The following is a 21,705-nucleotide window of genomic DNA, read 5'->3' as shown; positions in this document are numbered from 1 at the left end:
CAATGGAAATATGTTGAATTAAACAATTGTTGATGTGTTGAATACTTATTTTCCCCACTGTACATAGGCCGATATGTATGTGACTGTGTTCATATACTACTCACTAACTGACTACTCACTCTAACCTACGTGTTAGGAAAGAGAGAATCATCACATGGACATGTCATCTGACCTTCACCTGGTCTGAACCTGCCTGTTGATCACATCTCACCTGCTTGTTTTACATGCAACTCAATCAAACCTCCCAGCAACTCATCTTGATCACCTGCTAGCAACTTAATCTACGTTAACCTCCCTGCAACTCAAGCTAACCGGCTAGCAACTTAATCTGCTATAATTTCTCAGCAATTTAAGATAGCTGGCCAGCAACTTAATCCACTGTAACCTGCCAGCAACTCAAATCCACCTGCCAGCATTATTTAGGCTGAAGGAGCACAGGGATAGGGGTACAGCACACCCCATCATGTATCAGTTTGTTCCCCAGAGAGGGTGTCAATAACACTAATTACAGTGCAACAGCCATTTTCAAGTAATAAGACAATATTTGTAATCGAAACAATTACCACACTTCACAAACCAGAAACACCTGTCAAACCAATTGTCCCATTACTTTTGGTGCCCTGAAATAGGAAGACTGTGTATAGAAAATGATCTCTAAATGTGAAACCGATACACCTCAAATGAAAACTCTGAAAACAAACTTAGCATAGAAACAAATGCTTCACTGTCCCATTACTTACGCAGGGCACTGTACTAGAATCACACTCAACACAGCAACAGGAAAGCATCTCTAAACACACTGCCTCTGCAGGGAATCTACACACAGGGGGGACACAAAGGACACTCAAGCTAACCAAGTCCATTACAAGAACAAGAGAAGCCTCTATGTAGGAGTTGGCCGTGTCTAGACGGAGGCTACTGTAGGATCAGTTTTCTCCTCAGAAAGCCTAACCGTTTATGGGAGAACGCTACTTCCGCAGCTTCAGGCTATTTTACCACAAAACAGTTTAATTGAAAAGGGAAAAGAAAAGGGGAAAACTCCACGTGTTCGCGTGTGACAGCCCTGACTTCAATCATCAGGATTAAGGATAAAGATCCCCTCCTCGACTGAGAGCCGGATTCAATCAAACCTGCCGTAGCGGTGTTTAGACAGTGTGTTTGCACTTTGTACTTAACTGCTGCCGTGAGCAGGTGTTAACGCTGTGTTAAACCAGCGCTGAGGTGCCGACCCCCCGATACTTCTCAAGTGTCCAAAAGTGCTCTGTGATTTGAGTTTACCATGCCCAAAATGTTACATCTATCTAATGCCATGGGTTCAGTTTAATGGTGCCCTAAACAACTGTATAGTAAGTTATATTACTGACGTTTTCGCCAGTTTGTGGACGATCTGAAATATTTGAGATCTGAGTTGAAAGAATTCACTTCCTCTCATTTGGCCTAGTTAAAGTGGGTCTGCAGAGCATCAGTCGATGCCCGGGTGGCATGAGGACATGGCACAGTGTGTGTGCCAGATGGAGGTGGAGGGGTGAGAGGGGGGGGACAGAGGGAGATGGAGAGGTGTGTGGGGGGAGACAGTGTGTGCCAGAGGGAGGTGGAGGGGTGTGGGTGGGGAGATAGAAAGTGTGTGGTCACGCTTTAAATGGCATTCTAATCTCTGGCCTGTGTTCTTCAACACCAGCTCTTCTGTATCAGGTTGATAAGGCGGAGTGGCCCAAAGACTGTGTGTGTGTGTGTGTGTGTGTGTGTGTGTGTGTATACACATGTACTGTAAGTGGACCCAAAATATAATTGTACTGATATGATGATACATCCAGAGAGAGAGAGAGAGAGAAGGAGAGAGAGAGAGGGGGTGGGGAGAGAGAGAGAAGGAGAGAGAGAGAGAGGGAGAGAAGGAGAGAGAGAGAGAGGAGAGAGAGAGAGAAGGAGAGAGAGAGGGGGGGGGGAGAGAGAGAGAGAGGGGGGGGGTGGGGGGAGAGAGAGAGAGAGAGAGAGTGAGAGAGGGGAGAGAGAGAGAGAGAGTCTCTCTGAGGATGAACATTGACTCCATCCTTAGCCTCTCTGGGCCAGTTCAGACACACAGAGCCTGGTGGATGTTTGTTTATCCAGCCATCAGATACGTCACCCAGACGTTCCCAGCTGAACTGACTCTACAGGACAACAGGATGAGGTAGGACTGCAGTAGCCAGTCATGTTCAACAGCTGATCTCACTCTCGTAGTCATCTGGCCGTAGCCAAATCAGTATGCAAGAAACGAACCCCAAAGTCCCCAGAAAACAAGCAGCTCTCCTGATGGCCACCAGCCACAGTGACTTCCTCTGGTCGTCAGACACATCACCATGGCCACAGACTCAGTCCAACTTCCTGTCTCTGCTGGTCCCAGTCAGGCTGTAATAAATAATGATGTGATCATTTCCACTTTTAGAAAGGTCTTAATTTTATTTTTTTGGTGATCAAATTTTTTTATTTTATTATTTCAGAGAATAATAACAAGGGAGTGGTGACATATAATTAAACAAAAGAGAAATAGAATTACAAAAATCCAGTACAAATACAAAATTCCCATAAACCTTCCACCCCCCCCTCGCACACCCCGCCCCCCAACCCACCCGCCCATCACAGCCCCCCCCCCCCCCCCCCGGGAGGTAGAGCCACCGTCTAACGATCGCAAGTTTGGCAGATCGGCGGTTCAAGCCCCGGTTGGCCACATGTCAAAGTGTCCTTCACTGAACCCCAAATAGCTCCCAGCGCGATATTTAAATCCAAAGTTGAACTGTCATTTAGTAAGAGGACTGCTGGTGAGTGTGGGATCTGATTGGACAGGATGAGGGACAACGTATCACAGACCGTCCTCCAGAAACCAGCAGCTCCAGGGCACTCCCATGCAAGGTGCCGGCCCGCTCACTGGGAGCAATTTGGGGTTCAGTGGCTTGCCCAAGGACACTTGGAGCCAGCCGGGGCTCGAACCGCCGATCTGCCAACCTTGCGATCATTAGATGGCAGCTCTACCTCCTGAACCACAGCCGCCCCAAATTAAAGTTTCTCTGAATGTCTTGGAATGAGCGGAGACCCTCAGCCCCAAACAAATCCCAGAGTGTATGAACTCCACTGTTACTCCACTGGGGAAATGAGATCGGACGCCCTCCCAACTGGAGAACTGAATTTTGAAATATAGGCGAATGGAAGTACCAGTTTGGTGAAATTCTGCAGAACTTTTCTGCGCAACGCCAAACTGAGATTAATTCAGCGATGATGGAACAAAATGTCAGTATGGACTGTTTAATAGAAATATTAGAATATATGACATCTTGTAACCTATGTGGATGGACAGTGTTTTCCTCTATAGGGCGCAAAGATACACGAGCAGCCGGATCAAACCATGTGGAGAGAGGACGCAGCACAAAGGAACAGTAATATTCTAAGTTTGGGAGCCCCAATCCCCCTTCACTGTTCTGCCTCTGGAGGGTTGAGAATTTGAGTCTGGACTTCCCTTAAGGGCTAGAGACCTTATATAGACGTTATAGCATGCCAATTTTCACTGGGTTGAGATTGAAGTTGTGTTAAAAATATGCCATGAGTCAGCCACGAGCCTCCATCTCTGTCCGGCTGTGAGTAAATATGTCATACACACTGTCATAACAATCTCGTAGAACACAACATATTATGAGTGGTGTCTGATTTCTGAGGCAAAGAGGCATTTGAGAGCATCATAAAAGTATAGTGTAAGGCTACACCGAGTCACCTTATTCAGCAAACTGCTTCCTCAGAATAAAACATGCATAAAACCAGCAAGAATAAGCCACAAATAGCCATTTTCATGGGCCTGCGAATGGGAGAAATTGTCATTTCAACAGAAATGATGAAACCATCACAGCTTCTGCTCCCAATTAGTTGTTAATCATAAGTCATTGGCAATATTCTGATAGAAAGTCAGGGTCAGGCTCGTAGGTGGTTGTGGTTGCAGAGTTGTTACATAATCACCCTGATTGACGGTATCTAGATAGGAAGCCAGTGTCGAACATGATAGCCCACTGTAGTCTGGCCTGTGTGTGTGTGTGTGTGTGTGTGTGTGTGTGTGTGTGTATTTGGAAGTCTGGGCCATGTATATAAATGCACCATGAGGGGTCTGAGAATTGCTGCAATGTCTAAAAGAAAGGCCAAACAGGTTGCCAAATTTTGCTCTGTCTCAGCTATTATTGGCAGCTTGGCCGTGTGGAGAAGGAGGTGTTATGTGTATCCTTAAGTGTTCAGTGCTGCTTAGCCCCGAAATATTTGATTCCCTGTTTGTATAATATAATTTGTGGAACCAAATAAAGTATTCAAATGTGTGTGTGTGTGTGAGGATATGCAGGACAGGCCTGGGCCAGATGCCAGTCTGTACTTGACTATCCACTAAAGCATCTTGAACACAGTAATGAGAACCATCTCCGCTGAGGGGATATCAATTGCCCAACATTAGATACAGGGACTGATGCCACCATCACTCAGTCTGACCGCAGCACAGAGCTCCCCGCTGTCCCCAACATGCAGACAACCCCACAGGGTTGAAGAAGACACACACCAAGAATACAACACCAGAAATAAGCACATGATACATCAGTGACCAACTCATTGGGTAGGTTGTCAAAACAAGAAAACAAGTTGTCCTTCACAAACTTTCAAATGTAAATGGACTGCACTTATATAGCGCCTTTATCCAAAGCGCTTTACAACGGCCTCTCATTCACCCATTCACACACCAATGGCAGCAAGCTACCATGCAAGGCGCCGGCCGGCCCGCTCACTGGGAGCAATTTGGGGTTCAGTGTCTTGCCCAAGGACACTTCGACACGTGGCCAGCCGGGGCTCGACTCGAACCGCCGATCTGCCAACCTTGCGATCATTAGACGGTGGCTCTACCTCCTGAGACACAGCCGCCCCAAATTACTGTACACACACAGAATGTGCTAAAAAAAGAAAACCTGTTCGTAAACAATTGTGTCTGAAAGAAATGTATACAAGACAACCGCTGTGTCTCCTGTTCCCTCCAAACACACGACAGTGGTGAGCAGTGGATGAGACGGTCCCGACCGTCCCGCTCCACAACAGACCCGCTTTAGGCAACGTTGTGGAGAAAGGCTTTTAACCAGATTTCCACATGCAGCAGAAAGGATTCATTCTGAACATGGAGGGCCAGTGGGACTGTTTTGGCGAGAACGCGTCTAGACGTCGGCCTAATCTAATCGAGCACATGGCGCCGTTTTAGAGTTTTCTGTAAAAAGGAGACAACGGAACAGAGAGAGGAACCCACATCTAAGCCGGATGAACTCGTAAATGTGCCAACTTTTGTCTTCAGATTATCCTCCCAGCGAGTGTGTGAGGGTATGGAGTCAGTGTGTATGCTCCAGACTCTCCTGAGAGTGTGTGGAGGGGTCCTGAGTGTGTATATGCGAACGGTAAGGAGGATGAGAGACCCCCCTCTGTGGTTTGCTTTCATGTTGTTTCTGATAAGACTTATAAGGTTTATTGTTTCTGGAAAAGAGAAGAAGAGGTCTTTCACGGTTCTCCTCTTCCATGTTCCTTTCCTTTCTGGTATAGAAGCTCCACCTCATGTGATGGTTGAAGATCGGTGAGGAAAAATATGGGATTGGGAACTGAATCAGTCGGACTAACAATAATAGATTACTTTCTTTCTCTCTAGTTTTGTTATAGTAGGCTAAGCTAGCTGTGACAATTTAACCAGTTTGAGGGAATGAATGAATGAATGAATGGTTTAATGAATGAATGGTTTAATGAATGAATGAATGAATGAATGAATGGTTTAATGAATGAATGGTTTAATAACCACACGACACGACCAAGGTCGGTGGAATTTGTTGTCGGTACAGATGGAAAAATTTCAATCCAGCAACAGTGTCAAATATATCAAACATACACACATCACACATGACATCACACTGGACAATGTACACACATAACCACAAGACAAAAACATAGTCAATATTTACAACTTATAAAGTGCCGTACATCTGGCAGGGTTAGTGCAGTGAGTCAGGTGTTGAGAGTCCTTATAGCAGAGGGGAAAAAACTGTCTTTGAACCCTAGACTCCCTATGTCAGCTGTATGAAGAAGGACAAATTACAAGGGTGTTTCAGTTAGTCAGGCGTTGAATTGAATTCCTTCCTTGCTGTCCTCGAAACATGCAGACACAACACAACAGGAGGTACGACCAGACAACCAGACACTGCCAAGCATGACCAAGCATGACCGTGTTCTACTTCCTAGCAACAGCCGTTCCCTGTGTGCCACACGGCTCAGACACATGGGTGGACACGGGCCACCAGCCGAGCAGAGAGGAGGGTCACGGCGCTACAACATATTCTGTTTGCTCCAGGCGCTCAGCCCTGCCAAGACCTCTCCCTCTGAACACTTCTGTGTCGAGCAGCACTAAATTCTCCTGTGCCTCACCGACCAAAACAAGACACAACACTGTATCAAAGACTCTTGTACCGGAAGCATCTTTGTTCAGTCCCTCTTTCTACGTTTATTCTAGTTTATAGTAAACCACCAAATCAGACAGGCCAACACCCTGCCAACATTTAACATTTAAACAGGCCCTCGAAACCTCCACCTCTTCAAGCTCGCCTTCACCAGTTAACCCTCTCCTCCCCCTCCTTCACCAGTTAACCCTCTCCCCCTCCCCTTCACCAGTTAACCCTCTCCCCCTCCTCCCCTTCCCATGTGTCCCCAGCACTACCTTCATTACGCCCCTATACTTTCTTTTTTTGTTTGTTTGTTTCTTTTTATTATTACTATTACTGATCTTTTTCAGTTTGTAAAGCGTCTTTGAGTGTCTAGAAAAACACTAATTCTAATGTATTATTATTATTATTATTATTATTATTATTATTATTATTATTATTATTATAGTGTACACGCCCCATAGCCACTTCACAGCCTCCAGCCTCACAGAGCCTACATAGTTTATTGTTCTTATTCTCTTTTAAATTATTTTTGAATATATTGTTGTCTTATATATCTTATGTCCTATGCACCTACCTCACCAAGTACATTTCCTGTAGCCTAGGAGGTGCAAAGATACTCAGCCAAAGAAAGGAATTCTGTTTCTGATTCATAGGTTTCTACTTAGCAGAGTATCACTTTAACAATACGTGATGTTAGAATTATAAGGTTCTATCTCAATAGTTTGTCAAAATTGAGTTTTTTTACATAATCTGATCCATTAGGTGTTTATTAATGCCTGTGTGGTGTTATTTTTTTAAAATGTTGACATTTTTAAATGAGTAATTAATAAAATACAAAAGGTTCCATCTCACAAAACATAATGGAATGTAAAAACTTTGACGCTCAATATCTCTGAACTACCCTAGACGGAGATAGAACCTTATCATTCTAAACGGAGATAGAACCTTATCATTCTAAACGGAGATAGAACCTTATCATTCTAAACGGAGATAGAACCTTATTATTCTAAACTCAGGAATAGATTATGATGATGTCGCATACAACCCTGGGAGCCACTGGGAGCCAGGCAGCAGGGCTCAGGGGTTAGCCTAAATGCTAATTGATTTTTCACCTGCATTAATCCACTCTGCTGTCCCTTGACCATCCATCAAGGTTAGCGTGAGGCACAATTTCCTCATTAACTCCTTAATGATCAGATCACCATTATCCTAGCCTAGCCTTGGGGATTCACAGCTGTTCTATTCTGAGTGAGAACCTAATTGGAAACGAAGGAAGGGGCACGGAGCCGGGTTAGAAATCCGAGACAAAGCATGGGGGATTGTGGGTAACTCTCTCTTTGGGTAGTTATTGTCCTTGACTGACCCTGACACACTTCTTTAAGGATCTGTCAGCCGGTTCTTCTCATCAGATCAGAGAACTGAATCAGATAAAGAGGTACTGAAGGACAAACCTGCTAGTGGTTGGTTTTGACTGGGACTAAAATGCATTCGTTCTTGTTTATCTGTCTTCTAGATATGGTTAACAAATGATTTGTAGTTGTAATGATGAATGGTAAATGAACTGCACTTATATAGCGCCTTTATCCAAAGTGCTTTACAACGGCCTTTCATTCACCCATTCACACACACACACACACACACACACACACACACACACACACACACACACACACACACACACACACACACACACACACACACTCACACACCAATGGCGGCAAGCGACCATGCAAGGTGCCGGCCTGCTCACTGGGAGCAATTTGGGGTTCAGTGTCTTGCCCAAGGACACTTCGACATGTGGCCAGCTGGGGCTCGAACCGCTGATCTGCCAACCTTGTGATCATTAGACGGCGACTCTACCTCCTGAGACACAGCCGCCCCAGCATGAACAGCATGATCGAATGAGCACAGCTGTAGATTCTGGTGATTCCAGATGTACCTGGCCGAGGTTCTGGTCGCCTGGGGGACAATGGTAATGGTGCTGCCCCCACCCACTGCCCACCACCTGCTGAGGCCAGCTGCCATCCTCCAACAGATATGAGCTGTTCTGGATCTGCCCATCAGCAGAGATGGGCACCATGGGTGGCAGAGAACAGAAGCCTCATTTATAAAGCTTGCATTTAGCGCCCAAAAACATGCGTACGCAAATTCTTCCACAATTTTGGGATTTATGAAAAAACGAACTTTATGAAAAAACACTGGGACCCATGTGTACGTTACTGGGACCCATGTGTACGGTACTGGGACCAATGTGTACGGTACGCCAGAAACTGGAGAAATTAGCAACTACGACTCTCCTGGCAGAAGAATGAAACTGGAGAAACACTTTGAAATGGATACCATGTCCACCAACATAAACCGAAATATTACCTCTTACGTATTATAAACTCGTTCGGAAACGTTATTTCGGTCGATTATTCCTCCCCTTTAATAATACCAATTGGTATTGTATTTTATATCGTTGGAAAGCCTGATTAGTCACCTTTACAACGAGGTACAACTTGTAAGGATCATGCATTCGTGGAATGAGTAACACAGCTAAAAGTGTGGGTAGCGGGCCAATTTATTTTGCCAAAATCCCCTGCAATATTCTTCTGTTGGTATTCACTCTCGTTTTGAGCTTCAAGTGCTGGCAGGTTAGTAATGAGCTCCAGGAATTGAGTAGATTAAGAGTAGGTAGATTGGGTGCACACAGAATAAGCTTAGCTATTATGCTTTCCTTTATAAGTATTGTGGCAGTACAATTCAAAAGACACATTTAAGCTATTTCCAGAAAAAAAAAGATCTATTTAAGACCTGATTCCAAGGCATTTCAGCTTCCATTCAAACATGACAGACAGATGAAGAGCCCCACAATTATCCAGGGGTTAGCGGCTTATGAGTTACCAAATATTACAGTTTACAGACCTTTCCCACACTATTGTTAAATGAGAGGCCCAATAGGTGAAGCACAGTCCAGTACTTAATCCACTGAAGGTGTGCTAAGCTAAGCAGCCCTAAGCAGCCCTAGGCCGTCTATGGAAGAAACATGCAAAGAACCAGTTTGACTCAACTTGTCGTGGACTAGCTGTGTGACTGGAGGCTAAACAGCTGCAGACTTGGATGGTTGGATGACGGGTCAAAGACAGACACACAGCCGGTAAACACGCACATTATGTCACCCCAACGAGAAGGTTAAGTAGTTAAGTACTGCTCTTTGATCGGCTTTCCCCATTTCAAATACTTTTTTAACATTCGGGGTGTTAAAAAACTAAACTATTCAAAGCCTCCCCAACTTCATAGCTTGAAAAAATGACCTGCGTGTGAGGACGTTTTAGTGGGGGAAAGATTCCAGCTGGTTATGACCAATTATCACAGTTGTAAACCTGCAAAAATGCATCAACTACACAACACAACTACACAACACAACTACACAACACAACTACACAACACACGCTCTTCGGTTAAGGATTCTGTCAAAGTCAAAGTGTCCGGTGTGCGTTATCTGCCAGGTTCAAATTCATCCATCATTAGTCACCACCATGTCAACATTTCACTCCTTCAAGCCGCTACAATTTACTACTTCAATAGCTCACAGGTATTCAGAAAGAATGGCCTGTGGAATCTACGTGAGATGAAAAATTAGAAGGCCCCAAACTGCACCAACTGTGTCCCTTGCTTGCTGGCCTTTCTCTTTCTCTTTCTCCGTCACTTTTGGATTTGTATTCCGTATCAAGGCGAGAGCCATCGATATACAGGACAGTTAAGACAGAGAGACCACACACTAACAGGCAGCTGAGGAGAGAGAGAGAGAGAGAGAGAGACAGAGAGAGAGAGAGAGAGAGAGAGAGAGAGAGAGAGAGAGAGAGAGAGAGAGAGAGAGAGAGAGAGGGAGGGGGAGAAATCAAATGGCTCTCTACCAGCCACTCTACGGGACTCCTCTTGTTCTACCCAATGGTCCCGGTGTGAGCAGCCCCCTTTCAGCCGCGCGATAGGCCACCCGGATCTGCCCTGTCGTCCATTTAAGTGGACAGTCATGGGCAGCGAACACCGGGCTGGCAGAGGGCCAGAGGGGGGAAACTAAAACCAGACCGGCCCGGTTGTCAACGCCAGACAAGATGGTCGGCCAACCAAGGAGACCCCCACTAGAGAGAGAATGAGACAAATGAAGAGAGAGAGAGAGAGAGAGGGGAGAGAAAAGGTAGGGGGGGGATACTGATGGTGGGAGGAGAGGAAGGAAAGAGGAAGAGAGGGAGGAGGGAGGGATGGAGGGGAGGGGGGGGGAGAGAGGAGAATGGAACAAGGAGGATGAAAAGGTGCAAGGGTGAACAAACGTTGAAAAGAGGAACGAAAATGAGAGATTAAGGCGCTGAGGAGGACAGGGAGGGGAACACACTGAACAAACAAAGACGGGACAAAACCGCAGAGCAGTGAGTGAATATAAGTGGGAAATAATGTATGTGAAAGAGGGAGGGTTTGGAGAGAGAAACAACGAGAGAGAGAGAGGGTGAAAAGAGGGGGAAGACAGCGGCTAGACTAATGACAACACGAGTGCTTTTGAAACCTGAACTTCCAACTTCCATCGCTCTTTTAGGGCGAGGGCACGGCGGAGGTGTCGGGGTGTTGGGGAGGGCCTGGGAGCCAGCTAGCCAACGCCGCGTTGCTGTGTGACACTCTTGTGACGGTCGTTACACGCTAGCTACTACGCTCTCTCTCACACTCTCTCTCTCTCCCAGCCTCCAGCCTCACAGTGTGAGAGTGTCATGCTCCACCACCACCACCTCCGCCGCCCCCGGGACAAATCGATGCGCCATCGAGTGTCACACACACACACAATGCTTTCCCCTTTGCTGTGTTGCTGTGCCCCCCTGCCCCACACACACACACACACACAAATCGCCCTTCTGACAGCATAATTCAAGGAGGAGGGAGGGTTTGGGCCGACGGAGGAGGATATGGAGGAGAACCAGAGGGACTCTGGGCTCCAACCAGGGAGGCTTGGCTCGCCGCTCCCCCACATAACCCCTCTGCTATTCAGCCGAGCGGCGGAGAGAAAGAGGGGCGACTCAGTGTGGCCCCTGTGCATGCTTGAGTGAATGCCGTTGAGTCTAATACCGACTAATCTGGTCATCAAATAGCCCCGCTGCCGCCGATTGGAAAATCTGCTCTGCTTTTTACCAGCGACCAACCAGGCAGGGTACCAGGGTCTGTCTGAGAGGGCCGCTGGTCGCTGCCAAACCGCCCCGGGAAAGAAGGATGTCCCGCAGCTCCCTCAGAGACAGAGGGAGAGAGAGAGAGAGAGAGAGAGAGAGAGAGAGAGAGAGAGAGAGAGAGAGACTGGGTCTAATAAAGAGAAATAAGAGAGAGAAAGAGATGGGAAGGACAGAATAGACGAGGGAAAGTTTGGAAAGAAAAGAGAGAGAGGGAGAGATGGAGAGCGACCGAGGGAGGGAGAGAAAGGGATGGCAGTGAGCAGAAGGTTTTTGTCTTTGACTTAAAGAACGAGAAGAACCGAGTTTTTAACTAATGTTGGTAATGTGATTTGCACACTTAACGGCCATCCTCAAATTTAAGCTTGTTTGACCCATATACAGCAACTGTTTTCCAGATTATGCAAATACACTCTGTTTAAAAGCATTCAGTATTAGGGCGAATTCCACGGTAACAGAATGACCCTGAGAATACATTTTTCACTCTCAAAGGTCTGCCAAACACAAACCCATGATGGCAACGTTTAACAAACGATACAGCTCTACGCACAAGGACTACTACTAACACTTCCAGCTGTAACACGTTTACTTTAAGAACTGTATAGCTGCAATGTTTGGTAAAGGAATGACCATCAAATATCTTTAACTGTGTTGAATGTCTGCTCCAAATTAAGATTCACATATTATGTCTGCAGAAAGAGTGGGTTGTTAGCTAACAGTATCATAATACACTTAAATAATACATAGCCTACATAATCCACTACAGTAAGTGAGGTGGATTTGCATTCGGTAACAGAATGACTCAATGGGAACGCATAGAAATGATTTATGGATTTTAACATCATTCTGTACATGATGATGTAGCTAAAATGGAAAGAACTAAAGACTTCGACTTACCAAAATTAACAGTTTGCGTTACAAAATAAAGAAAGCACTTTTTGTGAGCTCAGAAATTGCAAACAGACTGATAGGCCAAAGAAGCCTTCTACAGTGGATGACTGAATAACACTATGATGCAACACAGACACAGACACATGTCACAGACACAGACACATGTCACAGACACATGTCACAGACACAGACACATGTCACAGACACAGACACATGTCACAGACACAGACACATGTCACAGACACAGACACATGTCACAGACACAGACACATGTCACAGACACAGACACATGTCACAGACACAGACACAGACACAGACACAGACACAGACACATGTCACAGACACAGACACAGACACATGTCACAGACACAAACACATGTCACATGTCACAGACACAGACACATGTCACAGACACATGTCACAGACACATGTCACAGACACAGACACATGTCACAGACACAGACACATGTCCCAGACACAGACACAGACACATGTCACAGACACAGACACATGTCACAGACACAGACACATGTCACAGACACAGACACATGTCACAGACACAGACACATGTCCCAGACACAGACTAGACACATGTCACAGACACATGTCACAGACACAGACACATGTCCCACAGACACAGACACATGTCACAGACACAGACACATGTCACAGACACAGACACAGACACAGACACAGACACAGACACATGTCACAGACACAGACACAGACACATGTCACAGACACAGACACATGTCACAGACACAGACACAGACACAGACACATGTCACAGACACAGACACAGACACAGACACAGACACATGTCACAGACACAGACACATGTCACAGACACAGACACATGTCACAGACACAGACACATGTCACAGACACAGACACATGTCACAGAGACCAGGAACATCTCCAGGACGTATGAATGTGTCAGAGACTACAACCTGCAGAACACGTCACCAGCCAAACACTCACTGCTAGGTGCTGCAAACCACCAGGTCTCCTCAACAAGGATGGTCAGGTTACAGTTTTCTAATTCTAAAAAGTACCTAATAAGCCTGCAGCAGTCTGGAGAACGGTCTTGTGGACAGATAGTTGTCTTATCACGTAGCAGAGTACCAGAGTGATTACAAGAGGAAAGGTTAGGAGAGGATAGGATCAGCTCACACCACCTCATCTGTGAAACATGGTGGAGGGGGTGCTATGGTTTGGGCATGTAGAGCTGCCACACGAACTGGTCAACTTCTCTTAGTCTAATTGATGTTATTGCTTATATGATGTTACTGCTGACCGTATGTACAGTGCCTTGCAAAAGTATTCCCCCCCCTTGGCTTTTTACCTATTTTATTACATTACAACCTGTAATTTAAACATTTTTTTAATCAGAATTTTATTTGATGAATCTGCACAAAATAGTGTTAGTTTTTAAATGAAATGAGAAATATATATATAAAAAAAGAATTTAAAAAAATAAAGAACTGAAAATTGGCATGTGCATATGTATTAATATTCATATATGACAGGTTGTAATGTCATAAAATAGGTAAAAAGCCAAGGGGGGTGAATACTTTTGCAAGGCACTGTATATGACAGCAGCAACAGAAGGTATTCTGAAGTGGACAGAAACATCTTGTCTGCTCAAGTACCACAAAATGCTGTAAGACAATGACCCCTAACATACTGCCATGGCAACTAGGGAGTTTTTCAGGGCCAAAAAGCAGAAGGTTATTAACTGGACAAGTCAATCTTCAGATTTAAATCCAATTGAACATGGATTTAGTTTCATTTTAGGCAAAAAGACCTCAAAACAAACAACAGCTGAATATGTGACTCGGTCTGGCTATTGATTGGTCCGCAAGTCGGCAGCTGATTTAATGTTCGGACTTTTCTTTCGAAAAATAGAAACAGTATTTCAACGTTGTTGAGAATCAGTGATACACTCGCTAATCAACTTACCCAGCTTGTTGTGTGAGCCTGCTAACCATGTAAAGTAGTGTTCTAGTTAACTAGGTAGCAGTGGGGATTACTCACCCAATCCATTGCATTGCAGTATTTTGGCTCGACTAGCTAGTTTGTGTTGTGATTTTCAACAAATGTATTTCAAAATAATCGTTAGAACATTTTGGATGGTTGCTGACTTGCGGCCCAAATGACCAGACTGTGTTACATAAGGCTGAAGTTCAGGCATGGCAGAGCATAAGGACCCCAATTGAAATAAGCCAGTGGCTTTCTTGGGTTTTTATCCTGTTAGTTGACCTTGTATGTAATATGTACTTTCATGTACCTACTTCTGCAAATCTTCTAATAAAGTTTTCAATCAATCAATCAATCATCACCAGAGAACATACCAAATGTCTGGCGGGGTCAATGGATCACAGACTTGCATACAGTTATTGCATGCAAAGGATTGTCGACCAAATATTAAACATGAGTACTTTCTTTTGATATTATATGATTTATTCCAATACTTTTGGAGCCCTGAAATAGAGTGAGTATGTTTAAAAACGGTACTTTCTAAATGATGAACCCAATCTGAAAAAATCCCATTGAATTAAAGCTGGGAATCTCTGCCGTGAGCCCAGGAACTGTTTGACTGATTTCAAATCCAAACTGCCAAACATCCAATCCAATTTCCAGCTTCCTCTTTCCAGTACTTACGGAGGGCATATTAAAATATTAAACCGGCTTTTGAATCTCTTCATCTAATGTGGTTTAAATCAGTGACATTTGTGGTTTTCAGTGGATTCTTCTTAATTATAAGTAGCCTTGGAGGTAACAATGAAAAAGTACAAGTAGGCCGATGTCGTGCAAATACACACACAGACATCCAGTCTGCTTCTGTCTAGCCTCAGAGATAGCGTGTGAAAAATGAAAACATTCCTTTTTGTCTTCAGCTGATGTGGGAAGGTATCTTACAAATGTGTCTTCGGGACACCGCACACAGTGTGCTCATTAAAACCAAATAAATCATTTGATGTTCTTTTTTTGCTGGCTTTGCTTTCCCCAAGGTACTCAACAACAATGAAGTCTCCATGTATTGGAGCATGAGATGAGGATGTTGATGGGGGGCTTGGTGAGGATGTTGATGGGGGGCTTGGTGAGGATGTTGATGGGGGGCTTGGTGAGGATGTTGATGGGGGGCTTGGTGAGGATGTTGATGGGGGGCTTGGTGAGGATGTTGATGTGGGGCTTGGTGAGGATGTTGATGGGGGGCTCGGTGAGGATGTTGATGGGGGGCTTGGTGAGGATGTTGATGGGGGCTTGGTGAGGATGTTGATGGGGGGCTTGGTGAGGATGTTGATGGGGGGCTTGGTGAGGATGTTGATGGGGGGCTCGGTGAGGACGTTAATGTGGTGGTTCGTTACTACTACTGGGAAAAGGGTTCTACATGGAACCCACAAGGTTTGTACCTATAATAAAATAATTCAATATAGCTAACTCAGGTTCAGTACTTTTGATACCGATTTGGTAACAGAATAAATCGTTTTAATCACTTGTTTGTTTTTAATAACTAACATAACTAAATTGATATCAGTAAAAAACACTTCAAGTATTTGGTAGGTCTATGGATATTTCTTACTTGTTTTAGGCTAACTTTAATTATCCTCGCTCCTCATGAAGCAAGACATTTAAAAATATAGATTTTTGGAAACAGAATGACCCAGAGATGGGCAATGGTTCTTAAACTTACCGAGGCAAAACCATGTCCTAAAGTGTTGATATTAGTTAACCGGGGTCTATACTTTAACATTAATGAGGTGTGATGTTTTCTAAACAGGTCTAAAGATGTCAGAAGTCAAAGCTTCTCCCTATTCTTATGATGGAAGATGGTTGGGAACTGTATTTCTCCGTTCATTTCCCCCAAAATATAGACTCTTAGCTTTCATTTGACACCCAGTTTGATGCTCTGATGAACTTCACATGCTGGCCCTAACAGGTCCTTTCACACAGAACGGCGGCCCGTTGTCTAGTGTGTTGCTCAGTCGTGATAACAGCTAGCTAAGTGGACAACCTGAAGTAGGTCTGACCATGTGCATGTTACCAGTGACAGTGCATCAAAAGCTGGTTCACCCAGAATGCAACACACCCTACACAGGTAGACAGACAAGACACACAGAACGAGCATTTCTTCCAGAACCCCAACCGGGGTTCCAAGTCGGCCTGACAGACAGACTGACAAACTATGACGGCCATCTGTCAACCAACCAACCCTGCTTTGAAACAACAGACACAGAGACGTCCTCAATGGAGAGAGAGAGAGAAAGAGAAGCAGTGCTGAAAATGCCCAAATCTACAGCCAATCTAGCCAGGCGGCAGATGGTACGGGGTATGTGTTGCATTCAGTTCACTTTTGTGTATTTTTTTTCCACTCATCCATCCCTCCTCTCCTGCCTCCCAAACTAAGGGGCACCTCCTTTGTGCTCCATGTTTCATCAAAGCATCATTTAAAAAGCCCAAAATAAAGGAGGCAAAGAAAGAAGGGATGAGGGAGGAGAGGAAGGGAGTGGTGGAGGAGGGGAGGAGGGGTGGAGGGGTGGAGGGGGTGGTGCACATGGGGAAGCATTGAGCAGGTACCAACCCATCTGAGATCCCGGTTCACAAGCCTAGTCAACAAAAGGTTCCCATCGCTTAAGCAAACTGGCTTTGGCCAGCTTTTTTTTTTTTTTTTTTTTTTTTACAATCTTTGTCTTACAGTTCGCCCAAAAGATTAAACCAAGCATATCAGTCTCCAGCTTGGCCGCTGTGTGTGTGTGTGTGTGTGTGTGTGTGTGTGTGTGTGTGTGTGTGTGTGTCACACTGAAGCTGGGAGGCTGAGACCCAACAGGGGGGATTAAGAAATCCTAGCCTATTCTTTCAGCCAGTTTTGAGGGATTACTATGGTTTGATTAAAATGTTTGCAGCCGGTTCTGCCTTCCTGTCATTGGTGGCTGGTTACAACAGCGTGTAGGCTACACATCTGCACATGCATGAAATTATGAAATGACAATTCAACACAACAATATAACAAGAACAAAAATGGATGGATTATTTGTGGACATAATAAACTACTGACATGTTAAAACACTTCAGGGCATGTTTTGTTATCAGGGTAAAACCCAGTAACAGTGGTAGTTGGATCTGATCTCTGAGCTTCCAGTGTTAGTCAGTAGCCAGCCAGTACATAGACCTCTCAGCCAGTACATAGACATCTCAGTACATAGACCTCTCAGTACATAGACCTCTCAGTACATAGACCTCTCAGTACATAGACATCTCATAGACATCTCAGCCAGTACATAGACATCTCAGGCTGCCAAACCAAACCACTAATTTCAGCAGCACCTTCCAACCCATCCCTGCTGCCCCCCTGGCTGAAACACTGCTGCCCCCCTGGCTGAAACACTGCTGCCCCCCTGGCTGAAACAGCGCTTCTACCGTATCCAAACCACCTTTTCATGCCTGACAGCCCCAGATTAGACGTGACGGACCATACCAGAGCCTCTGCTCGACTAATGCGAACGGATTCGCGTAAACTTCGCAGCTATTGAGAGAAACAGTGGAGATGTTAAACTTTCTGTAAAAGAAAATCTATGAAGTGGAATGAACGTGACAGTATGTCCTCTGAAGTCTGAACACACCTGACACGACTGTGCATCTTAGTTTTAATAAATGCATACGACAGTAAAGATAGAATAATAGGAAAAACATCTTTGGACATGAGAACTGGGCTCTGGGACTTCTCCAAAGACGCACAGAGCTTGACGCACCAAGTCTATCTGGAACATAACGCTTTTTTTTTTTTTTTGATTGAAAACTTTATTAGAAGATTTGCAGAAGTAGGTACATGAAAGTACATATTACATACAAGGTCAACTAACAGGATAAAAAAAATAAAAAAAACAAGAAAGCCACTGGCTTATTTCAATTGGGGTCCTTGATTCTCAATTCATCGTTACATGTAAGACAGACAAAAAAAAAACGCTCTGAGAGATGGAGCCTGCATGAGCGCATCTTTATCCAAACTGTCCCTCTCCTCTTGGAAACGAGTCACCAATTTCACATGTACCTGATCTTCACAATGCACAATTCTCACGGCTGAGATAATTCCGCAATTCACTGCCAAACAACAGAGCGCGTCTCTGTCGCAACTCAAACACATTACAACTGTTCAGAGAGACGCGATGGAAAAGAAAAGTGAATTTCAAAGAAGTCCTTCTTACCTAGTTGACAGACGACGAGGAGCTGAGCGAGGAATATAAAGCCTCTGGTAGCCGTTGTTTCCATAGTGTAAAGACCTCGCAGACCTCGGCAGAGACAGCACAGAGGTTCGGTACTGTCTGGTACCCCCGGTAAACGTGACGGACCCCCGGTAAACGTGACGGGTTCACACGGGCTTCATGCTTGTGGAGCCGCGGTGTGGTTTCTCCCTCTGCGCTTCTCTCTGTGTGTCCTTGGTGCGCTGGTGCTGAGAGACAGACGGGGGGGGTGTGTGTGTGTGTGTGTGTGTGTGTGTGTGTGTGTGTGTGTGTGTGTGTGTGTGTGTGAGTGTGTGGGGGTGTGGGGTGTGTGTGTGTGTGTGTGTGTGTGTGTGTGAGTGTGAGTGTGTGTGTGTGTGTGTGTGTGTGTGTGTGGGTGTGTGAGTGTGTGTGTGAGAGTGTGTGTGTGTGTGTGTGTGTGTGTGTGTGTGTGTGTGTGTGTGTGTGTGTGTGTGTGTGTGTGGGAGTGTGGGAGTGTGTGTGTGTGTGTGTGTGGGTGTGAGAGCGGAGCGGACGCCTTCCACACACCACAACAATGCACCAGCCAACCGAGAGTGTTGACACTGGACTGGTTGTGAATGTATGGGTTACTTCATTTCCTTTGAATTATGGAATTACCATGATTCATTATAACATCTTTGATTTTATGTCCTTCACCAAACTCTTAAAGGGATGTTGTACTTCTTTAACATGTTGTCCTCGTTTGGCCCTGACCCTGCGGTGTTTGTTCATTAGCCCAGACTGTTTTTAATTGCGTTTGCTTCTTAATAGTCATACTTTGGGCCCATTTCTTCAAAGTTAAGCACTTCACTCACGTTGAACTGTTGACTCAATTCACTCAGGATCCCGTAGTCTGAATTCTTTTTTTATAAGGAAAACACCACTTACAAACACATGCACATGCATGCATTCATATAGTTCATTTAAAGGGGCAATCTGGGATTCAAACAATAACAGAACCCCTGACACTGTCTTGGTAAACAGTTGAGGGACGGGGCAGGTGACATGTAAACACTGTGACATTCACAGACAGAGCTGAAGACAAACTACAGTATAGTTTTAACCATGTTTTGAAGCTATAGCCTACAGTGCTTATTTACAATCACATTGTTTACAAACAAACTATGGAGTAAATCAATCTCCTCCCATATGGAACATATCTCTATATAAGATTATTATGGCCAACATTGTAATGTGTACATGCTCTGCTTCATATGTGAATACTCAGTGTGTATGTGTCCCTTATATGAGTTATACTTCATACATTCTGACACCTGAATGTTATGTGTCAAACTGTGTGACATATATAACAGAACAAACATGTGACATATAGGGACGACATACAGTATACTATGTTGAGATGCACCTGTATGTTGCATATCGTTAGCCTCATAGCAGAGTTGCATACTTTAAGGTTTTCAGAAAAGAAGAAAAAACACTTTTATAATTATAATTGTATCTCAATTTGGCCGAAACATGACTTAGGCAATTATGCTATGAGGCTACGGATATGAAACATCTCATATAAGGTTCATAGTCTGATAAACGGGACCTACTACAGTGTATACTTCTTGTATCAATATTCTTTTGATGAGGAGAACTGTACTAAAAACTAACTAAAAACAGAGTGTTTGAGGTGACGGCCCCAAGACTCTGGAACGCCCTCCCCCCTGACCTGAGAGACTCTGGAACGCCCTCCCCCCTGACCTGAGAGACTCTGGAACGCCCTCCCCCCTGACCTGAGAGACTCTGGAACGCCCTCCTCCCCCCTGACCTGAGAGACTCTGGAACGCCCTCCTCCCCCCTGACCTGAGAGACTCTGGAACGCCCTCCCCCCTGACCTGAGAGACTCTGGAACGCCCTCCTCCCCCCTGACCTGAGAGACTCTGGAACGCCCTCCTCCCCCCTGACCTGAGAGACTCTGGAACGCCCTCCCCCCTGACCTGAGACTCTGGAACGCCCTCCTCCCCCCTGACCTGAGACTCTGGAACGCCCTCCTCCCCCCTGACCTGAGAGACTCTGGAACGCCCTCCCCCCTGACCTGAGAGACTCTGGAACGCCCTCCCCCCTGACCTGAGAGCCTCTGGAACGCCCTCCTCCCTGACCTGAGAGCCGCTCCCTCAGAACTCGTTTTTAAGCGCCTAAGCCAATTAAACGCCAATTAAAGCCTCACCTGTTTAGGCAGGCCGGTAGTCACCTATAACCATCCTATGTTCCTGTTAATGTCTGTTTATGTTCTGTTAATGTCTGTTTATGTTGTCCCTCTGGGGTGTTCCTCCGTTTTTGGACGATGTTTGTTTGTGCTTTTCTTTTCACCTATTTTATCCCTTATCTGTGATGTAAAGCACCCTGTGCATTCGTGCTGTGAAGGGCGCTATAGAAATAAAGTTTTACTTACTTACTGTTGTAGGGGCAGGGGTGGGCCTGGGTTGTACTCAGCATTCAAATGTCATCTCCTGCCCGAGGGAAGTGGCTAGACAGACTGTCATGCTCGTTTGAAATAAAACAATTACTACAAGGTTAAATTAGAGATCATCAGCTTTAATTCAATCTTCTCTTTTTTCAGGTTTCACCATTTCAAAAATGCCAACCCTTTTTATACATATTCCTTCTATTTCAGGGCAAGGTGCAAATCACCAGCTTATCATCAGAAAGGATGCTCAGATTACAGTACCTAAAAGGCCTGTGTGTCTTGTGGACAGATAAGACAAATATGATGATGTACCAGAGTAACTGCAGGATAAGCGTTTGGAGAAACAGCATGACAGCAGCAGCAGCAGCAGCAGAATGTGTCCTGAGGTGGACAGAAACATCTTGCTAAACAACGCCCCCTGGTGGTTGTCTTGCCCAGGTGAAATACCTCAAATAACACGTGTGGAAAAGTTGACTACTACCTAGGTGCGACCACCATACTACCACCAT

At 45.1% G+C, this 21,705-nt stretch overlaps 1 protein-coding gene across 1 annotated transcript in view; it reads right to left on the bottom strand.

The window, feature by feature from the left end:
- ptprz1a (protein tyrosine phosphatase receptor type Z1a) overlaps positions 1–18,811 on the bottom strand; it is a gene marked incomplete at both ends in the record, with an annotated part of 73,618 nt that extends 54,807 nt beyond the window's left edge. Inside the window, one exon of the mRNA XM_080544800.1 lies at positions 18,748–18,811. Within this exon, the coding sequence (XP_080400926.1) occupies positions 18,748–18,811 (64 nt within the window). The remainder of the gene's footprint in view (positions 1–18,747) is intronic.
- Between the last annotated feature and the right edge of the window lie 2,894 nt (positions 18,812–21,705).

This window comes from Nansenia antarctica (assembly GCF_963989245.1).
Source record: "Nansenia antarctica genome assembly, chromosome: 14".
Taxonomy (NCBI): Eukaryota; Metazoa; Chordata; class Actinopteri; order Argentiniformes; family Microstomatidae; genus Nansenia; species Nansenia antarctica.
The sequence above is the reverse complement of the archived record's forward strand: the minus strand, read 5'-3'. Positions and strand labels throughout refer to the sequence as shown.